Below are 21,840 nucleotides of genomic sequence, written 5' to 3'. Positions count from 1 at the left end.
GCGTCGTACAGGCTGTTTACACTAACAGCAGTTCCGTACAGCAATGAAAGCTGCAAAGCACAGTTTGATCGGTAGTGATAAACTGTTTCAAGTCTGCAGAATAGGTTTCCGTCATTGTTGCCGGCTGCATCATGCATGGGTGCTTATCAGCGCAATATCACGTACAGAAAATTCACTTTGTAAGCCACATGTCAACATGCAGAGAATGAAATCATATTCGGAAATATGGACTAGATAGGCGAAGGTATTCCACGCCTAACGTTGCAAAATCATTTAGTAATATCAATGTCATGTATTAAATCTTCATTATTTAACGTTAGGAATTTTTTTGCAAAATTTTTTCGAATGTTTCTCTCACAAAAAAAAAATAATGTGACGAAGAAACTTCGTTTGGCGGCCGCTTCTTAGAACATGGAAGACTGTTAAAATATGTAATTGCTGTTGGGACACTATCCCGAACTATACGGAATCGTTCGCGCTTGCCACATTACTATCAGCAAAAAGCAAGCAAAGCAATGCTCATCCTTAGGCCCAAATGAGAGCAAATACATGCTCTGTTAATGTTATGTCCCACTGCTGTAGGGGACCTTGGGGGCGACGACGGCCTGGCTACCGAGGGCGGAATTCTAAGACGGCTTCCAGTGTGGCCTGGGACTGCTTCGCCCGAAACGTTCACTAAGGACAACAAGATGGTTCTTTTGTCCTGATATATTCTTGATATTGTTGCTTGTTCTAACACGTTGGATATATGTTGTGAAAATATTCGGAAGAATGTATGATTGTACGTACGTAATAAAATCCGGTCAGGATGTCGAGACATTGCGGCCTTTAAATTTATGGAACAATTTATTGTGAGAGGTGGTCTCCGATGGTTCATCGACACGCTAGTAGTGGTAAAAGATAATAATTTACTAAGAAGAGTTTTCAGGCTAGAAAAAACATAGGTGGAACATAAGAAGGAGACACGCCATAGACGCCGCATGAATGAGCTATATCTCTAGGCTCCACCTATAATTTCCATCTTCATCTACTAATAAATTGATCGCTGCTTCAGCAATACTAATTATTTAGGATATCTTATTGATCAATTTGTATTCAGTATAAACAACGAAACACCCAACACTGTAGGGTTAGTTGCAATTAATTATCTGCGATGATATAATATGCAAATGCGCAGCAGAGTTCCGATGTTTTATTCGTGTTGCTAGTTTTCCTTATTTCTTTTCATTGTAATAGAAAAAGAACCAATTCATGTGTTTTCTATATAATGAAATATATAATATTTAGATTGAAGGGGCTTATTTGATTAATGTCTTGCATAAGTTGAGATGGTTTCGTTTAATAGCTAATCTGTTCTCGTACTAGAACGCGGCAACTAAATTACAGTTCCCGTTTTATAAGCAAAATTGATTTAGGTTCGATGCTCTTCTTTTAAGTAGTGAGTAGTTGACGTGAATTTAACTGCTTCTTATTTCATAGTTACTAATAATTTGCACTACAGACCGGCTCTTCTTCAGCGTATCCCATCCCTGTAGATATTTAGAAACATCTCATGTGTGCTAGCGATGGCACATCAATGCGCCATGGGGTGCGAAGTCTGATTATTGATGGGAGTTTTTCTGTAACATAATATTGGACATCAGCAGGTTATGTAAGTGTGGTAAACGCTAAACACTCCATCCATGAACAACTGATGCGTCACTTACAGTTTTTGCTAATCGCCTAAAAAAACATCCACAATTAGTCGTTAAAAAATGGGATACTCGGTCTTAATTTAAAATGATAATCCCCAACGATATCAAATAATCATCTATTGGAGATTTCATTTTATACTGATTGAGTTTATAAGAACAGAAAGTCCCCAGTACGCATTTAAGTAATGAATGATAACTTGATCTCTTTAAAACGTTACTCAACATATATCGACTAAAATATTTCAAGTTTCCGTGATTTGCAATCTGATTGAAAATCTCAAACTCCCATAAAATTTACGCGAGGAACTTAAAGCTGAGAGCTAAAAATTTCAAGCAAACAATTAATTCTGCTTCTGAATAACAATGTGCTCTCCAACAATTAAACATAAATGTCTACAATATGCGAATGTAATTCTTTTCTCTCAGTTCGGCGATTGTTAAAGATCAATGTCTGGACAAATAGCGCGCACTGTTGACTGTCGACCTGCGTCTCACAACGTCTCCCTAACATGGCAGCAAATTACATGGTCAACTTGGCTAATCTATTGACGTCATAACTTATTACTATTACTATGGTCAGTGTTTAGCCCTTAATTACTATTTCTTTGTCGAGGTGAAACGATACATCATTTTTTCTGGCTTTCTTGGTATTATATTTCTTATAGCGTTTAACTCCAGGAGTCGAAGAGTCAAGGTATTATAATATTTTGTTTAGCATGGTTCCTGAATAATTCATCAAAAGGTTTGAAAATTAAAATTAGCCAGGTCAAAATCGAGGTCTTTCTAAGTCTTTGAATTAATGTAAATTGAACATTTCGCTTACTCATCATATTTTAATAGTCAACAAACCATAGTAAAGAAAATTTGTATATCAATTGAAAAATCAACATTTTAGGTTTGATGCTTACTGTCGATCTGGCTTAAATTAAAGCAATTTTACTATTGAAAGTGGTCAAATTATGAGTTAATTACAAGAAATTATGTATTTTCCGAAATTAGGTCTTTTGAATAAATATTGTAACGGCTCTGTATATATTGAATGTCAAAACAATTCCTCACATTCGCCCACAGCGTACCTGAATTATCCGACGAGTCATCCTGTCACTGGGCCACAAAGAGTGTCAAGTTATTTCAGTTTTATGTTCATAAGAAAATCAACAGAAAAGAGTTATTGACTTCTTCTGTGGTAAGATGACTGTGAATTATACGTCAGGTGTAACTAATTGTGCGTGGTCATCGATTTTATATAAACAAAGTAAGTAATTAATTTGTGACATGTCAACCTGAGGACTTCATAAAACAAGGCAAGACTCTTGATTGTTCGATGTTTGCACCTGTCATTAATTATGCCTGACATTCTCGCATGCCAGCATTGCATTCAACTTAACCTCATCGTAAGCGGGGCGTCAGTTCAGCTCAACCTGCAGCAGTTATCGGACGCATGAAAAAGCTAATTTAGCCAGTAATAAAAAAATTTAGCCAGCAATAATATTCAGTGTATTTTATGTACGTTTCAACAGTTTAGCCCTCTCTTGACCAAATAATATGATTTAGTTGAAGCATTCGACGATTGCCGTTTTTCCAATGAATTCCGTTTATGTTCAGCCTATTTATATTTATTCCGAATTTTTGACATAATAATGCAGTAAAACATAAAAATTATAAAAATAACAATTAAGTCTTAAAAATAAAGTAACTAGCAGTAGCTTGTAGCTTCCTTTTATTTATAATTTCCCAAACTTCAGTGTTAAATACGAATAAATAAGCGCAAAATGCGGGAAAAATCTGCTAGCTGTGATCAGCTTCCTCATTTAATCATACATTCAATTATTAGTGTTCGTTATGGGGACCGGCTACCCTAAAATTTTCAATTTTGGCGTTTTCCGATTTTTGTGCTCATCTGAAAGCTGGAATTCTGCTCTTTCCAATGGTACCACTGCCATCGCTGTACGCCAATATTTACGTTCATGACGTCTCTTTAAAGGGAAGCGGGTGGCAGAGTTCTTTAACTAATTAGATATAAAGTAATTAGCTGCTGAAATCTTTGAATATAGTTTCTAATTGAGTTGTGCTGCAGTTACATGCTTAGTCTCATCTTAAAGCTGACATTCTGAGCTTTCCAACGATACTACTGCGATCCATGTACGGCAATATTGACGCAGATGGCCGGGCTTTAATGGGGGGCGGGGGGTGGAGTTCCTTCAGTAAATAGACCTAAGAAAATTAGAGCGGCAAGACTACATATATTGGTGTATCTGGCATCTGAGCTCAGTCACCCTCCTAACTTTGTACGGAGAGGTGCGCTATAAGTTGCTGCTAGCATCCTTGAGTGGATTAAGCTACAGAAGGCTGTAGTTTGGTATCCATGCTACATTGAGTGCCTATTTCGAGGCGCGCGGGACTTTGTCGCGCAGTCCTGAAAAGTTCAACTTATTGTCACGGAAAACCTATCTCCTCCTACAGTTTTCAAGCTACAGCAATGAGACACATACCATTCGACTCGCAAAGACCATACCTATCGATTTGAACATCACTTTTTTAAATTTCTGTCTGGTTCGTTTTTTATATGGGGGAGAAGGGGAGGGGGGAAAATGAGAAAAATTGGAAAAACGCGCATAAAAAAACTATGGGAAAATGAAAAAACCCATGTTTGAATCGACAGGTATGGTCTTTACGAATAGAATGATACGTGTCTCGATGTTGTAGGATGATATTTGTAGGAGGAGATAGATTTTCTAAAGTACCCCTTCTTAGCCGTTTTCTATGAATTTCACGTTTTCTATCAATTTTTTCGAAAAACTTATACCAGCAAAATGTTCTTATTTTTACATTTTACGTATGTATGTGAAGTTTCATGATGATCGGATAATAACTGTAGAAGTTTTTCCGGAGGGTAGCCGGTACCCTTAAGTCACAATAGTCAATCATTTATAATTTTCGTGCCTACAAGTTAGCCCGGCGTTGCCAAGGAAAGATAGTCCTTGCAATTAAGTAACCCTCTAAATCCTATGATCTTTAATCAGAACCCAGTTCATCATTTGGAAAATGAAAAACCGTAATTGAAGAAAGACCCAACCAAACACACATTTATCAAGGAGAGGTGGTCTATAAAAACTTTAATAAATATTTATACAATATTTCCGGAAAAATGGTTAATCCTGGCATGGCGCAGCTGGTGCAGGTGGTTTGCTCAGTCGCCGCTACCAAGACCTTGAAGCACATCCAGCTGGTGGCGCTGTCAGGTACAGAAAATGAAAAAAAAATCCATTACGTTTGAACTCTCCTATTCCAACGTATCGTGGTATAATTTTATTAGCATTGAGTCTACATAAGATTCTTCTAGCAAGCAGTATGTTCTGAAAATTTTTCGTTCTCGCTAGCGTTCACAATGAGTTCTGCCTAACTTTACCTTGTCCGATCAAAATGAGAATGTGGAATGAGAACATTCCACATCTCATGCCTGTGTAGTTTTTATAAATGGCTTTTTAATTTCGATTTCGGCATTTTCACTGAAGCCTCGTACATACTGTATGCGTATGTTAATTACTAATTAAGTACATTTTTGCTGCAGGTCAATCAAGGGAAAATGTGGAATTTGCTCACCATCTGTCAAGAAGCTGCTGCTGTGAGACAAACTTCCTGTTCCCCATCACCTTCGCATATAATGCATCGTCACCCCCATACACGGAATCGTTAGTTTCCAGTTATAAAACTTAGGAGCAGAGATTTTTCAGCATAGTAGACAGCGTTAATAGATATATGTTTGAAAAATATTCCGCCCAACAAAGCATTTCGTTCTCAATTTATTCTTTGTTCGTCCTCAGCGGATATTAAATTAAATGATTTCTTCTTGTAGTGGAGCCACGCACTGCGATCTTTGGACCTCAGACTCTCTCTTCGTCGCCATTCTGAAGACACCTGACGACGCCAAGCTCGTCAACGTAATATAAGAAAGATTTTCAACAAGAATCTTCTTAACATTATGCCTAAATTTACTACATAGATTTATGTTATCAACCTCATGTCGCTAATCCTGAGACATTAAAGATTACATTTATCAATGAGATTCGCTCCTTATAGGAAGGAAATAAAATAATTGCTCATACTACTTCAATTAGGTCATCTTTTGATGCACATTCTAAATGTGAGTCAAAGAAACTTCATAGCTTTATTGACAATAATTTGATTACTTTATACGGCAGATCTACCTCAAAACTCCAACAACCAAATTATCTTGGATTTTCTTCGTCGACTCACAAGTTTTCCCAGCCATGATGTATCAATTTCAAGAAGCAATTGACAACAAGGTCAGTAAATCAAATGAGAATTGGAAATTTAAAAATCACATAATGCATATGTCATTTCTGACATTCACTAATCTTACTTCAACAGGTTATTTTCATTAAGGTAAACGGAAGTGGTCTGTCAGCTTGGGATGCGTACCGAGCTAGTGCCGCGGTACCGGCAGTGTACCAGTACCTGACTGCCGTGTCGGTACCTCCTCTTCGGCAGCAGCTGGACGTGTTGAGACGGGAGCCCTGGTCCAGGCGTACCAACCTAACCGGGCTCGTCGTACGGTGCAGTGTTCTCGATGTAAGAAATAATAAACAATGTGCATCACAAAGCTAACGTTGCGACTAGTTTTTATTGAAATTAATATCATTTTTATCTAATTTATCTAAATTGATATCATTTTTGAATATTCTTTGTCTTTCAATGATTTTCAAATAATTCTTCTTATGATCGATGAGTTTCAACACTCATGAATTTTTCATATATCACTGCGTGGTATGACAATCACAATGAAAAATAAAGATGTTCTAATAAATTAATGAAAATTCCCACATTTAGTTTAGAAAATTCATGCCAAAAACTGGTATTAGATGAGAATTTTTATGGAAATTTTTAAGTGTCTCACGTGTTCAGTATGAGCCGTACTCGGTGTTGGAGGAGCGAGCTGACGGTACAGTCGCCATTACTGGCCTGGTCGGTGACATCCTCGTCATCCTTGAAGGAGCTCTACGTGTGAAGTAAGTCTTCAACCCTCATCCCGTTTGGGCTTACGTTAAAATTTTGCCATCTGATATCTAATTTATCTCGAGTAATTTCCTAATAAATATCATAATATGTTCACACGAAGTCAAGAATATGATTGGTCTTGATCATTGTGAAGAAGCTCTCCATGTGAGGTAAGTCTTCAACGCTCATCCCGTTTGGGCTTACGTTACAATTTTCTAATCTGATCTTTAATTTTAATTTATCTCGAGTAATTTCCTAATTTATATGTTCACACGAAGTCAAGAATATGATGGGTCGTGATCATTGTTTGATTGAGGTTACATTATGATACATTTGTGTTAATTATAGATTTCTAGTCGAAAATATCGCTGGTAATTTGCCTTGTCATTTATATTATAAATCACTGAACTGGATGCGAAGTCAATTAATAACGAGTTGAAATGCAATTAAAAACGCTGGACTATTTCAATAAACCGAATTCCGTTAAATAAATATAATCTGCGCTATATTTGCTTGAAATTTCAGGAATGTTGAATGTTAATGGTTAGGTATCAGAAATTATAAAATTGATTAATAATAATTGATATCATGACAGATTCGAGTGCAGGAAGCCACGTGACAACAAATGGGGCTCAACGATGACCCTGGGAGGGGACTGGGAGGGCGTCTTGGGAGACGTGTACCATAACAGAGCTGATCTCGCCTTGCCCTTCTTTTACCCTAATGTTGATCGCGCCAAAGCATTCGACATTTCTTATCCTTTTGGGGAAGACTGGTAATTTGGTAAATGTGGAACAGTTTTAGGTTTGGCTGATTCGGTGCAATGCTCGTCAGCGAATGTTTTATTTACATCATCAGGATTGAAGTGCAGAAGGTAATTTCGATATGATAATAACTCTTCTAATATTTCATGCTGTGGGAAGGAAAAATATTCAAGTTATGTTCTTTACATACAGGTTCTGACATAAAGTAACCTAAAAATTGATCATCGTAGGCCCTATCTTACACTGAAAATTTTTGCAGATTATAAGAAAAACTTGGACAGTAAAAGTCCCGTTAAAACACCATCTATATGTATATTGAAGAAAAATTTGTACTCCAGAGGAAACGATAATATTCTCAATAATCCGTTCTCATAATTTATTGCTTGTATCCTGTGTCATGAGAACATCGTTTAAAAATTGCACGGTCTTGTTCTATTCGCAAGGAACACTTTATCGAAGGTATTTGTAACGTGATCATATTAACTGAGGACTCTCAGTCAATTACGAAGACAATGACGACAATAAACTATGAACTTCTGACCTTCACTGAAGTGTTATTGGTCTAGGTTCGTCTTGGTAATGCGGAGGCCCGGAGCTCTAGACGGTTCCGGCAACTACACCCGCGAGTTGTCGACGACGACTTGGCTGGCGGTGGCCATCCTCTTCGGTGTGTCTGTCGTCACGCTCAACATACTACAGAAACTTACTGCAAGCTCTCCCGAGCACTCCTGGGGGAAGAACTTATTCGTAAATTTCAGAGCATTTTGCAACATGGGTAAGCCGGTTGGGGAAACCAAAACTCATCTATTACAATCACAGAGTATTTATCTAGTTGTTGTTACATCTAAGGCTTTGATTTCTTTCGACTGTAAACCATGCCAATTAGCTTGTAAATGAATTTAATAAACACCAGTTGTTGAACAATGATACACGAATGAATTTAATCAATAGTCGCCTGAAAATTTCCAGAAAATTACATTTATATCTTTATTAGAATTTTTCCCTACAGTGCGTTATTCTCTTCACAATAGTTGGCACTAATTATTAAATTTTAAAATGGCGTGGATTTCTCATAATTTTCCCAGGTTGGGACTACGTGGAACCTCAACTGGCGTCCTTCAGGACGTGGGTGCTGACGCTGCTGCTGACGGTGATGGTGCTGCACGTGTCCTACACATCATCACTGCTCACCATGCTGACCAGCAACACCATCGTCCTGCCATTCACTGATCTCCAGGGCCTCTACAAAGCAAGGAACGACTACACCCTCGGATTTGAACCTGAATCCATTCTATTCGGACTTTTCAGTGTGGGTCATGTAAAAAGTGGAAGAAAAGTAATTTATTTCTGAAAGTAGAAGAATATTCATGGTTTGATTCACTCAGTTGGTAGTTTTATTTTCAATGTATGCAACAATCTACTATAATTTTTTTTAATTTATCGTCCAAATATGAAAGCAAGAATTAATGCCAGATTTGTTTTTAGCCTTGCTGCATGGATATAAAACTCACCTATACCTATGTATAAACTACGTGGTTACGATTTTATCGTTGCAAAATTATGCTGTTCAACGTGGGTAAAATTAGGATTTCCGCTGGCCGCGTTCTAATTGACTTAGTACAGCACATAATAATTCGAAACTATAGAGTAGAAAGAACTGGACCATTTCGCTTAGACCTCTTTCATTGGTTCCTTATTCTATTATTTCTGTACATTATTATTATTTTTTCCAGAGAGCTAACTCAGGAATTTATAAGGACATACAGGACAACATGGTGTCTCGTCATCCAGAGTTTCTGGAGGAAATTTCGGCTGGACTCAAACGAGTGGCCAACAACCCAAAACACGTTTTCCTTATGCCCATATTATTGGTACCTAAAAAGGTACTTGTTTCTAAAACGATAACTCATCCATAAGTTCCAACCAAAAGAACTATGTCATTTGAAGTTTTTTCGTTAGTTATACATGCATGACAACATACTCATGGGTCACTTCTACCATCAATGAATATTTTTAGTATGCTTTTCAAAATAAAACATGTATTTTGAACGAAACGAACTAATTCTTATTGGTCCATTACGCATTTTGTTTGTGAGTGCAGGATTGCGCGCTTTTCCCGTTACCGAGTAAGGAATACGTCGTCCAAACGTCGATTCTCATCCAGAAGGACTCGCCTGTCACGCCGTACATTAACAACATGTGAGTCCTTATAGCTACATGTTTGTAAATAAAATTATTGTTTTGAATGTTCGCATACGTCCAATATCATAAACTATGTTTTCGTCAAATTTTTAGGTAGCTTCCTATTTCCTAAATTTCATCAATCATTTGAAGTTTTCATTTTCTCTTCAATCGAGGAGATTCTCTTGAACCATAACGTCCGGTATAGTCTATTGTTTCCTGAAATTTGCACTTATCCAGCAAGAATTATTTTCTTCAATTATCTTAATATGTGCAGGTAATTATTTGCCCAGTGGTTACAGTTCAGAGTACCAAGCTTGGAGCAGTGCATGAGGCGCGGGTTCGATCCCAGCTCTGTGCGCCAGTGTCTGGTCAGAATCGGCGAGGAGGCCGGGCGGATAAGCAAAGCAAAATTGATGCAGTGAGTTGCGTGTTCGAGACCGCAACAAGCTGTGAATTTTTTGCGATGTTAAGAATCAGCGACAGGCCTACGGCCTAATAAACGCTGAAACCGCTATTATCTATTATATTATTACTTTTCTGTTTTTTTCAGGCTCAAGAAAATGCACGAACAAGGCTTGCTCCAACGCTTTCTTCGTAAGTGGGCGCTGCAGGAGGCTTCGACCATGAAGTACTGCAGCGACTTGCCTACCGAACCTTTGGGACTTGAACAAACCTACACCGCCTTCCTGATGCTCCTCATGGGCGCCGCAACTTCTGTCGTCCTGCTATTTCTAGAAATTATATGCAGAAAATTCCTGCAGTATTTACCTTTGGCATTTAGTACTACATTACCACATTAAAATGTATTTTTTTTTTAATCCGAAAGAAACATGAACTGAATCTTTACCTATCAAATTATGTCTCATCAATATATTTGAATGGTATTAATTTTTCATCGGATTTTTTACTGAAATTTCATGAACATATTTTCTGGCACAAAGTTTTCAATAATAGAGAACAGGTTATTATCTTTGAATTAAATTCGTACGATTTAAATCGGTTATCATCATTTCAGCTCACATTATCAGTCTAGACTCTGGAGTATCTCGAGAACCTTTTCTAATGACAAAAATTTACAACCTATGCGAGAATAAATTAGTGCTATAGGCCGCATGAGAAACATCAAACAGAACGTCCATTGTGCTAGCAGCCGTGGCAGGGTCTAACCTGTTGCTGTGTACAAACAAAGGTATTCATTATACTTTTTTTGTATCAATTTAAACTGTTCAGTAAGTAATGTCTTCAATTCCACACGCTCTGATAATTTTTAGCGCATTTTCTCATTTATGGAAAAAATGCACTATTGTGCTCGCCATGTCCGTCCGTCCGTCTGTCTGTCTGTCTGTCCGTCTGTCCGTCTGTCTGTCCGTGACCTCAAGTTTTCGTCGATGAGAAAATGCGCTCTCTGTCACTCACTGCAGTGAGTACTGAGTTATATTTTTTTTGAAAATGCATCCAACGATGAAGACATTAATCTAAAGGTGTCTTAAGGATCTTGAATCTCTTGTTATGTCTCGCTCTTTTCCAGTGTTTTTTTTTCTATTTACGTTCCTACTCTGGTGGTTTGTGGGAAACTTACGTATTTTTTAGATGTTTCGGTATAGGATTTAGACCTATAGGATACCTTTTGTTTGTATCGATAGGATACTTTTGTTTTTGTATACTAAATCCCATACACAAAACATATCAATACACATATTTTGTTGTACCTTGCATACGATGCCACTAGGAATCCTTGCGCTAGGCCTGCCGAATCATCGTGACGTTTATTGACCAAGCTCTACATCGTGCAATATCGTGTTTCAGTTTTGGTTCATTGGTGAAGTTTGAAATGAGTTGCTGGATAGTATGCTCCAGAGCTTAAGCCTTATGTTAGCATATGCTTGAAGGGTTTATGTCACCAGCCACGTTGAATTGGCCCAAGCACCTTGGATACTCGAGTGCTCGAGCATCGCGTCTGGCCTGGTGGTGCGTGCAAGACACTGCGAGTTTTTCTGCTATTGATGGAGTAATTTTTTTTGTTGTTCTACGTTGACGGTAAAATCACGTATTTGTTACACTTTTGACTAAACTGGTCTCAATTCGACACAAAGTATCGTCATTTGAATGCCGATTGGGTGATGGGGTTTGTGCCTTTTAGGATTTGCTTTCAAATATGAATACAAAATATTGCTAGTTGGTCTTCATTTTATTATATTTGTTACTGAATTTAATACGAGATTTACAGGACGCAACTTGTTGATTGCTGGATACTTATTCTACAATGGACTACGGGAAACTAAATATTCTAAAGACATCTACATCTGGTTTTTAATATCTTATCTACACAAGTCCAGTGTCGTATTATCAGTTCAAGGGTATTAATTCAACTGATTTATTTTAACTAAACTTTAAACATAGAAGAAATATCTTTAATTGTCAATCGACATTGACCGCTCATTCATCTCTGTGTTAAAGTTTCTGTGATTACTGCCCCTTAAAAATGGAAAAAAATCTTACATTGATAGAAATTCATATTCAGATGAAATCATATATATCTTTGATTCGTTAAGAGCTGCATTGATGTGAAGCATAGTTAATGTTTCGACGTTATTGACACCAACTAATCCAAGAATAGGTTTCTAATAAAATCTGCCAACGGCAGACGTGAAATCTTGGTTCAATATATTAGCTTCGTCGACGATCGTTAGTCTGTTCATGTGTCAGCCCGGCCCTGGACTAGAAACAAAAGCCTTCCTTGGACTGCGCCGCTATCCAAAGTCTGTAGGCCGCGACTCGAGTGTTGACGGACGGCGCCACGTCGTCCGTGCATCCTATGCCGAAACTCACAATCCCTACCTGGGAGAATTCGTCAGGGGTAGGTGGTTTATCCACATTGATTATTTGTTGTTTACAACATTTCTTTTATTCTAGATAGCAGATTTGATAAATTCTTGCGGAATTTCTCAACCTGTAGAAGCAATTGAGGTCAAAGGTGGAGTAACTATAAGTTATTAATACTGGATTGCTGCACATAAATAAATGGTTGAAGTCCAGAGCATGCTCTTTATTATCAATTTTCTTATTGTTTTTTTTATAATAAACCGAACAAAGTTCCTTACTGTTATTGGGAGATCATAAAGCAGGTTACCGAATGACATTTTGCTGGCATACAAGGTACGTCTCGAATATTCAATATTCATTCTCAAGCAGGTGAAGAGTTTTACAACACTTGAAATGTGAAATTTGGAAACTTTAGATGTACATAAGTACATGCAAAAGGTATGTACCTATGTCATACCTGCTAGAAAGACATCGGTTTGACCGGCATGACATTGAGCTCCACTCTCACATGCCTTCTGTTAAACGAAGGACCTTATATAATCATATGCGGGAGGCCAACAACGAGACCATCACCCGTGCCACGTTGGAGGCCTGCACCAGCATCGTCATGCGGTGCCCCGACACGAGACTGTCGATAGCGGAGGCTCTCATCATCAAGGACGAGTCTTCTGCTATCAATTTGTAAACCGCCAGATTTGTCAGGACTTTGAAATTCTTCTCGGAGTAATTTAAGCTTACATTTCAAACCTATCTAAGATACCCTTTGTATCTACTTATGTCTACTTATGTGTATACTAAGCTTTGTAAAACTCTTCACCTACTTGAGAATGAATAATAATATTCGAAACGTCATAATCCAGTAAAAATATCATTTGGAAACACTCTTTTCGATCTTCCAACAGAAGCAAGAAAATTTTTTCGGCTTATTAAAAATACAATAAGAAAATTGTTAATAAAAAGCATGCTCCGGTCTTCACTCAAACTTACATAAATGAAAAAATCTGCCTAACTACACAAATAAATAAATGGATACACGTTTTTTAACTTTGTAGAAATTCCAACCTGCATATTTAATAACTTCATATCTATTGCAGATTTCAATGAGCATCCGCGGGGCCGTTATCATTTTTTTAAAACCACTAACACTTTATTTATTTTAATTCACTCATAATTTCTTGCATAAAGTAGGCTTTGCAGGAAACCGCGTCCATTAAGAACATTATTAGAAATTATGTTACCTATATTTTTTATCTTTGTTTTTATCTTTTTTATCTTTTTTTTATCTTATATCTTTATATCTAAATTATCAGAACTTCAAAAACAGACTAGACGAAGCTATGCAGGAGCATATGTTCAGTCTTAAAATGCCTAGCAAATTACGGACCANTCGGGTTCCAAAAGCCGGATCCCTTGTGAATCAAGTCACGAAAAGTTCAAGAATCGGCAACAGGCCATGGGCCTATTTCTTCAGCGCCGACACTTCTATTCTATCTTCTCGGTCGACAACGAGCGGATCTATTTCAGCTCAATATAACAGTTTATATCATGTAACTCATTGTTATTTTGTTGTTCTAAATGATCAGAACTTCGAAACACAAATTTTAATAGATTATAAGATTTAACCAAATATCGATAGATAATACGATAATGTAATGTACATTAAAGCTACCTGCTCGTAGCGGCCGGTGTTGCCCCTCACGACGACAGGTCCTCCGGAGTCGCCTTGGCAGGACTCCTGTAGGAACCCTCGCGTGCAAACCTGCGTAGTAGCATTCAAGTGTATTTAATAATACGATAACTACGATACATGATGAGAGAAGTTTAATAATACGATAACTACGATACATGATGAGAGAAGTTCAATAATATGATAACTACGATACATGATGAGAGAAGTGAGAAATAATACGATAACTACGATACATGATGAGAGAAGTTCAATAATACGATAACTACGATACATGATGAGAGAAGTTCAATAATATGATAACTACGATACATGATGAGAGAAGTGAGTAATAATACGATAACTACGATACATGATGAGAGAAGTTTAATAATACGATAACTACGATACATGATGAGAGAAGTTCAATAATATGATAACTACGATACATGATGAGAGAAGTGAGAAATAATACGATAACTACGATACATGATGAGAGAAGTTCAATAATACGATAACTACGATACATGATGAGAGAAGTTCAATAATATGATAACTACGATACATGATGAGAGAAGTTCAATAATACGATAACTACGATACATGATGAGAGAAGATTAATAATACTATAACTACGATACATGGTGAGAGAAACATAATTTCAGATGGAATAGTTTTAGATATCAATCGAAAATTGGTTTAATTTTTCTTATTTGCATTTTTATTACAGGAATTTTGTTTTCTTTCATGGAAGAAAATAACCACTGTGGAGATAAAATATGGTATAAAACACATGAAAATAAATATACGGAGAATTTTAGTTACTGTTTAACAAGCTTCAAATAATTTTTCAGAAGGGAACAATTTTTCGGGTCATACTATAAAAAGAAATAGAATATTTTTTTATAGAAATAAATTGAACTAGTATAACTTGGTTATACTGGTTCAATTTTAATTTGAAGCAATACATTGAATACATTCACTCATAAAACAACCTGAGACTCCGGGTTAACATGAATTTGCCAAGCAAGGTAGGCAGCCTGGCACTCCCACCCTTGCACTATCGTTACTGCTGCCTTCTTCAACACGTGCGCCAAGTCAGGCTCTGTTAACGGAAGAGGGAGCCAAAATGGTTCTTTTTAGCACTAATTTTTGTACAGAATGAAGAAAAGTTCTTTGTCTAATGGTAGAAAGGAATTGTATCGAATTCAAACATTGCTAAGTTTCAGATTCCTCATAATTGTGAGTTTTCAGCAGCCATGTTGTTCATATCCATGAGTGTGGATTTGGTGCAGGAATTATCATATAACATAAAATATAATTTCTACTTTTTATTGCCGGGTAAATTGCTCACTGCCGTTATTCGTGAGCGCGGTTACTCCGAACCCAGTGACGACGCTCTCGCGGTTGTCGTATATTGTATCCGGCGCTGCTAGACACACGGGAGTGGCTCGAGATGTTATTTTGATATCACGCGCCAGACGTATGATTGCAATGTCATTCTGCACATGCGGCTGAAAAAACGTCAAAACAAATGTAGCATACACATTTTTGTGATTTTTGGGTGACGAGAGACAGCTCGGATTTTATTTTAATCTTTAGAATGATCATTGAAGGAGTTTGAAATCCTATATTGTCGATAAACTCAAATAAATGCCAAAAAATCAGTTAAATAATAATTTCACATGAGTTAGGACTTAAAAACCTTCAGGTAGAAATGGCCAAAAATGTGCAAGCTTCTGATTAAATACTTTTAATGGTATAAAAAAATCTAAATTATTCCTCACCGCAAACTTGTACTCAGGATGCAAAATTATTTTAGCAGCGGGAGCCTTTTGAACGTAGGTGTCGTTGAAGTCATCGAGAGAGTGCAAGCCAGCAACAACAGCAACGAACCTCAAAGGGCTGTTAAAATATTTTTGACTCAAAATTTTGCGATTGAAATGGTAAAAAGCAAGTTTTAAACTTTTCGGTAAATTCTTGAGCATTATAAGCAGTGTTAAATTAGCTTACGTAATAAGTATGAGATAGACGATTCTTTATTTACATCTATTTTGAGAAAGAAAATTTTTGAAATTCATTATTAAACTTAAGATCGGTCAAAATTTCACTTAAAAGGTTGACACAAGTTTGTGTTTCAACAGAATAATCTGATACAATTATGGGAATATAATGTCGGCTATAACAATTTTCTGACCTCCACGAATGCTTCTTGAAGCAGTGAGCTGCAGTGAGAACGTGCCTGGAGTTAATTATCGAGCCACCGCAAAGATCATACATTTCATCCGAAATTTTACTGATGATATACGTCTGGCAGGGCGGAAACTCTTATCAATTTACAACAAGTTTCAGCCACATTAATTTGTATTACAAGAGTAAGGTTCATGCAAAACCACGTGCACCAAGATGATGCACGTCTTTGAATTCAATTTGAAATTTGCATTGTTAGAATTTTTTACTATTATTTAAAAAAGAGTTTGTTGTGCAAATCCTGATAAATGCGACTGTTATTTCCACTCACCTGCCAAGGGAACTCCCCCGGTAAGGCGTCATGTCCCCCGACGATGCGAGTCGTGAAGTTCCCCGAGGCTGTGACCTCAGACACGCCGCAGTCTGGAGGTGTATAAAAAATTATATAAAAGAGCTAATAAATATAATATATTCATTCCGTGATACTTGCTATGCTGACGAGTCTTTGATTTAGAATCATTTTATTTACTGTCAAGTAGCAACAAACCCCCGACATAGTCGGGGGTTATAGCTAATTCTTGTTCATGATTGACGTAGTAGCTTTGAAAAAGTCGTCTTCCAGTATTCCGCAGTTATGAATTATCAGAAAAATATGTCTCGTACGTTTAATTTAATCTATATTAAAAACATTGTAATACTTCTAGGATCACATTAGTGAGTATTCGTTTTTTATATGCATTCTGATTTGCATTTATTGATAAAATGTAAACTTGTTCCGAATGCTGTATTAATCCTAAATTTCTTTGTGGGCGGAAAAAAGTAAATCAATGACTGTCGAAAATCTTTTAGATTGTGTGAATCTTCAATAGCTTGATTCGCTCCATAAGCATTCGTGGGGATTTTGTTGGGATTGACAGTAGCTAAATCAATGAAGTTTATAGTGTATTGACATTTATAATATTGCTTTGGTATGGTGATATTATACATAAGAACCATGAGCCTTTATTACATTACAAATATATAAAAATATAAGGGGCAACATACAAAAAATATCAATATACAACATAGAATAACAACATACAACACACAGCATACAACATACAGTACACAACATACAATAACAATATACAACATACAACAACTATCTACGAAATAGAGGAGCAATTCAACACGTACTTAGAGGACAAATTTGCGTAGAGTTTTCGGCAGTTTCTGGCACATTTGTTTTTCCCCCAGATTCTGTACCTGAAAACGAAAAAAAAACACTGTTTCATTTGCCCTAAATTAGGTTTTATTCATTCATTGCATTCATTGTTGTAAGAATTAATTTGGAAATTAGTCATCTTAATCTAATCCTGAGCTGAAATTTCTGTACAAAAACAGTTTATCAGCTAGGTACGGTTTCTATTGAATAAAATTAATGTGCTTGAATTACGCAGGCTTTCAGGGTATTGCTAATACAAAAAAAAAAGATTTTCGTAAATACTTGTATCTTCTACAATATGTTGTTTGCTCCAAATTAACAATTTGTCTCGTTGTTTAATTGCTTGAATTCTTTGTTTAAATATAACGAGTTTAACTCACTCTCGACGATGAAGACACATGCAATGAAAGTCATCGAAGACTCAGACTTCGGTGATGGCGGCCTGGCAATGGTGAGCATTTTCTCTGGGCCACACAAGCTGTTCAAATAAACATCAAACTAAACAACTCCAACCGCGTACGTTGGAACATCTGCTGTCATATATTGTCATTAATACTCTTAGACAGACCTTGGTATATTACCGGGCATGTACTAGTATGATATGAAATTATTATGATAATTTGTCCAATTTTTTAGCGCATTTTCTCATTTATGGAAAAATGCGCTATTGTGCTCGCCATGTCCGTCTGTCTGTCTGTCCGTCCGTCTGTCCGTCCGTCCGTGACCTCAAGTTTTCGTCGATGAGAAAACGCGCTCTCTGTCACTCATTGCAGTGAGTACTGAGTTATATTTTTTATAGACTGGCATTTGACTTTGGATTCGTGCTCATATGCGGCAATCATTTAATTATTAGACTCATTACAGTTTTTTAATACTGTTCTCTATTGCTTATTTGACTTTGTAATAGGTTTATATTTTCATGTATGATCATATTGTGACTTATGCTTACAAATTGTTATATTTAGTGGAAGCGATGTTTTATTTCTAAAATAAAATATCGTAACTTAAATTTAAAATTTTAAATGATCTGAATAAAAACCCATCGAAACGTACGAAAGTAAATGCTTCATTCTGCAGACAAAAAAAAACGTTGTTCACAATTGAAGTGCAGAAGAAACATTCGGTATCACAGATACTCACATGGTCGTGGAGGCGGGCGACTCATGCACATCAACGCTGTCCCGTACACACGACGCAGACTTCCCTGTCACCTTTACGGTCGGTACGTCGGGGCACTCTACGGACGTTTTCATACGTCGACCGGTCTGCGTAAAAACGCGTTGAATGAAATCTGATGAATCTTTCCAGAACTTCGTTTAATACTGGAATTGTCAATGCAAGAATTTTTATTCATTGAAATTCATGATATTATTCAGCGAGAATGATATCTGTCTGTAAAATTACGGTCTCTAGGATTTTGAAATTTATTTCGATCATAAAATTTTGATTTGAATAAAATTTTTACCTACAAATACTAGAGAAGTGAAAAAGTTTTGGTAAAACTTGATTGATTAATAATTTTGCATTCAATATCAATTTCACGTTAAGATCGGTTGTTGAATATTCTGTAATTAGAATTAAATTAAGTTAAGGAAAAAATCAACGCTATTTATACCTTTTATGAAGTTCTAGCAACGAACTATTAATTATTTCTAATGAATTTTCTCAGTAACTTCTTAAACGTCCAATTTTGCAATTACCCTCACGCTGTACAAACAAGAAGAAGATCTCATTCCGAAGTTGATCCGGTATCGTCCGATGCTTGGTGCTTCAATGTTGCCTCCACATTTAGGTGCTGAAAAAACGTAAAACTAATATTAACAATATTGTAATCAATATTTTCTTGAAGCTATAAGATTAATTGTATACAACCTCATTCATGGAAAACACCAGCCAATGATTGAGTTAGTCGGTTTTCTGATATATGCCAGATCACATCAATTCGAAATGATGTTAGCAAAAGAGCAGGAAAAAACAATAATTGTTCTAGTGGAGCAAATTATTTAAATTAAAGTACATGGTACACAAAAAGTGAATTTCGTAATAGTCAGGATGACTCAAACTGTACGCCTGACTATCAAACTATTTTGGAAACTGATCTCTGATCAGAAAAACTTTAATTGCAATAACGAAGCGAACTCTACTTTTCTATACCTGCTGTGTGGACAGAAATATTTTAACTCTTCGTACTATTTCATCTTCTCAACTCTAGTAATTTATTTTCATCCCGCCGTTTAGCATTAATCGTTATTTCTTACCCAGTAGACCGCCTTCCGTTTCTTGCACATGGGGAACTTGCTGTAGTGAAACTGCAAGCTGACTATCGACAGGAAACTGAGCCTCGTAAAGACTCCAAAAAAGCCTCAAATATTCCTGATTTGTGCGCAACCCATCCCCGAAATTTCGAGCAATCATATTTATGGGCGAAGAAGTAAACTTTAAGGACTGTAATCCGACAGCGGAATCAACTACCAGTGCTGCCGCCAGCATGAAAGCAATTAGGGCATCAGCCATGACCGCGGTTTTCTCTGTAATCCTTGAAAAAACTCTGTAACTTCTGTGAATATTATATTGAGAATATATAGAATAAGGTTTCATCAAACCTTATTCAAAGAAAAATTTCCTTTTATTATCGATTCCTCTCTTTAAAACATCGAATAACCGAAAATTACTAACATGACAATTAATGATTGAAACATCTTTCCTAAAGTTTTGCAACCCAGTCGTACAAATTCATTTTTAGGACATAATTGACACGAAACATGAAATTCAAACCTTTTCAATAACACTTTCGCATCAAAATTGTGGTTAAATAATCTAATAACTGAATTTCTGTAAGTATGTTCATCGCAATGCGACAATAATGGATTGAGGAGTAACATCCAGTCAAGAGAACCACGGCAGCAGAATAACTGATTCATGCTCATGTCGATAGCGGAGGTTGACGGTATCGCGTTAGCACAGGTGCGGGCTCCCTGCTTGTTCAGGTGTGACGCCATTCTTCGGAAGACGAGAGTTTCGGGTGAGTTTCCGAGTGAAAATGTATCATATGGAACTAAATTCTTTCCACCTACTGATCGAGGAGACTGGAAAAGGACTGTAGTACTTTTCTTTCCGATGTTATAACTTGTAGCTAAATATAAACAAGACACAATTCCAGTTATTGTGGATATGAATTTAAATGCTGTTTTTCATTCTATATATCCGACTATAAAATCTACGGATAGAAGTAAATAATAAATATTTATCCGATAATTAGGGAATGAGTCACAGATTTTCATTTAAGAAATTTTTTGAAGCATCGTTGTAGTAGAAAAAACTATGACTCCAAAGTTGCACAGAACATAAATATTTGTTTCACACGAAAAATTGACCTGGAAGATTTGGGCAAGGAAAGATTCATATGCGCTTGAATGTTGTTGACCACGGTAGGAAACTTGTTCACCACTTGTAGCCAACACTCCTGAACTTGGAGCACAACCGCTTAGTTGCCCGGTTGCACACGACTCATTTGTTTACCCATGATACTTGATTGCCTTTAGCACGCGACTGACCGTATAAACCCTATTAATTACAGCACCCGGGACTACAATCAATGTCATGTACGGCAGGGTGGCCCAGTGGTTAAAGTTCAGAGTACCAAGATATTGGCGCAGAGAGGCGCGGGTTCGATCCCAGCTCTGTGCGCCAGTTTCTGGTCAGAATCGGCAAGGAGGCCGGGCGGTTAAGCACAGCAGAATTGTAGCAGTGAGTTGCGAGTTCGAGACCGCAAAATGCTGTGGATGTTCTGCGATGTTAAGAATCGGCGACAGGCCTGGGGCCTACTAAACGCTGAAACCGCTATTATTATTATGTATAAATATGTGTATAATATAAATCGTGTGTAGATGATAAATATTGTATATAATAAATAGCCGTTCTCCTCGATAGATGTTTTATAGAGAAATCTTAGATAATTTTAGAAATCTAAATAAACATTGTATCTTTTTAATAATCTATTTGAATCAACTTGATTGGTTACTTTGTATGGTTATGTATTATGCGAATGGCTCGAGCTCAATCTTTTTTTTTTGCGGATGTGACTTCGTGTTCATGTGCAACGTTTTTGTATGTCAAATAAACCAATGAAGAATTTCACATTATATTCTTTGTCCTCGTGTAAATATATAATTTATTTAGTCTATAAAATATTATATTTTGTTACTTAGTGTAGAAAACCAGACTCTTGTCTCTTGTGAATATGGCTTTCAGGTTAAGCAGCCGAGGACCGGAGATGTGGCACACATAAGCTCGCCT

At 36.8% G+C, this 21,840-nt stretch overlaps 2 protein-coding genes across 2 annotated transcripts; one reads left to right on the top strand and one right to left on the bottom strand.

The window, feature by feature from the left end:
- Nucleotides 1–4,842: 4,842 nt before the first annotated feature.
- On the top strand, nt 4,843–10,461 carry LOC125178342 (glutamate receptor 3-like). The gene is made up of 12 exons (XM_047881865.1): nt 4,843–4,936; nt 5,266–5,386; nt 5,551–5,635; nt 5,897–6,001; nt 6,087–6,287; nt 6,621–6,724; nt 7,309–7,488; nt 8,044–8,252; nt 8,563–8,786; nt 9,211–9,360; nt 9,579–9,676; nt 10,212–10,461. The coding sequence occupies exons 1-12, from the start codon at nt 4,843–4,845 to the stop codon at nt 10,459–10,461; spliced, it is 1,821 nt and encodes a 606-aa protein (XP_047737821.1).
- Nucleotides 10,462–11,849: 1,388 nt separating this feature from the next.
- Nucleotides 11,850–20,102, bottom strand: LOC108670394 (chymotrypsin-like elastase family member 2A). Its single transcript, XM_018157864.2, has 12 exons — nt 19,803–20,102; nt 19,245–19,339; nt 18,685–18,809; nt 17,925–18,022; nt 17,517–17,585; nt 16,672–16,763; nt 16,348–16,460; nt 15,938–16,055; nt 15,505–15,664; nt 15,146–15,255; nt 14,154–14,243; nt 11,850–12,499 (listed from the first exon to the last, which is right to left on the bottom strand). Exons 1-12 carry the CDS (start codon nt 20,056–20,058, stop codon nt 12,380–12,382), a joined length of 1,446 nt encoding a protein of 481 aa, XP_018013353.1. The 5' UTR covers nt 20,059–20,102; the 3' UTR covers nt 11,850–12,379.
- Between the last annotated feature and the right edge of the window lie 1,738 nt (nt 20,103–21,840).

The sequence above is a fragment of the Hyalella azteca genome, unplaced genomic scaffold (assembly GCF_000764305.2).
Source record: "Hyalella azteca isolate HAZT.00-mixed unplaced genomic scaffold, Hazt_2.0.2 contig9014, whole genome shotgun sequence".
NCBI lineage: Eukaryota > Metazoa > Arthropoda > Malacostraca > Amphipoda > Hyalellidae > Hyalella > Hyalella azteca.
This window is presented reverse-complemented; position numbering and strand designations above follow the sequence as displayed.

Coding starts and splice junctions, on each gene's coding strand:
- LOC108670394 (XM_018157864.2), bottom strand. CDS start 20,058: ATGGCTGATGCCCTAATTGCTTTCATGCTGGCGGCAGCACTGGTAGTT. Junction 18,023..18,684: donor TCGCCCGCCTCCACGACCAT/GTGAGTATCTGT, acceptor TTATTTGAACAG/CTTGTGTGGCCCAGAGAAAA. Junction 14,244..15,145: donor ATGTTAACCCGGAGTCTCAG/GTTGTTTTATGA, acceptor GCTACTACGCAG/GTTTGCACGCGAGGGTTCCT.
- LOC125178342 (XM_047881865.1), top strand. CDS start 4,843: ATGGTTAATCCTGGCATGGCGCAGCTGGTGCAGGTGGTTTGCTCAGTC. Junction 6,725..7,308: donor GAAGGAGCTCTACGTGTGAA/GTAAGTCTTCAA, acceptor ATATCATGACAG/ATTCGAGTGCAGGAAGCCAC. Junction 9,677..10,211: donor ACGCCGTACATTAACAACAT/GTGAGTCCTTAT, acceptor TGTTTTTTTCAG/GCTCAAGAAAATGCACGAAC.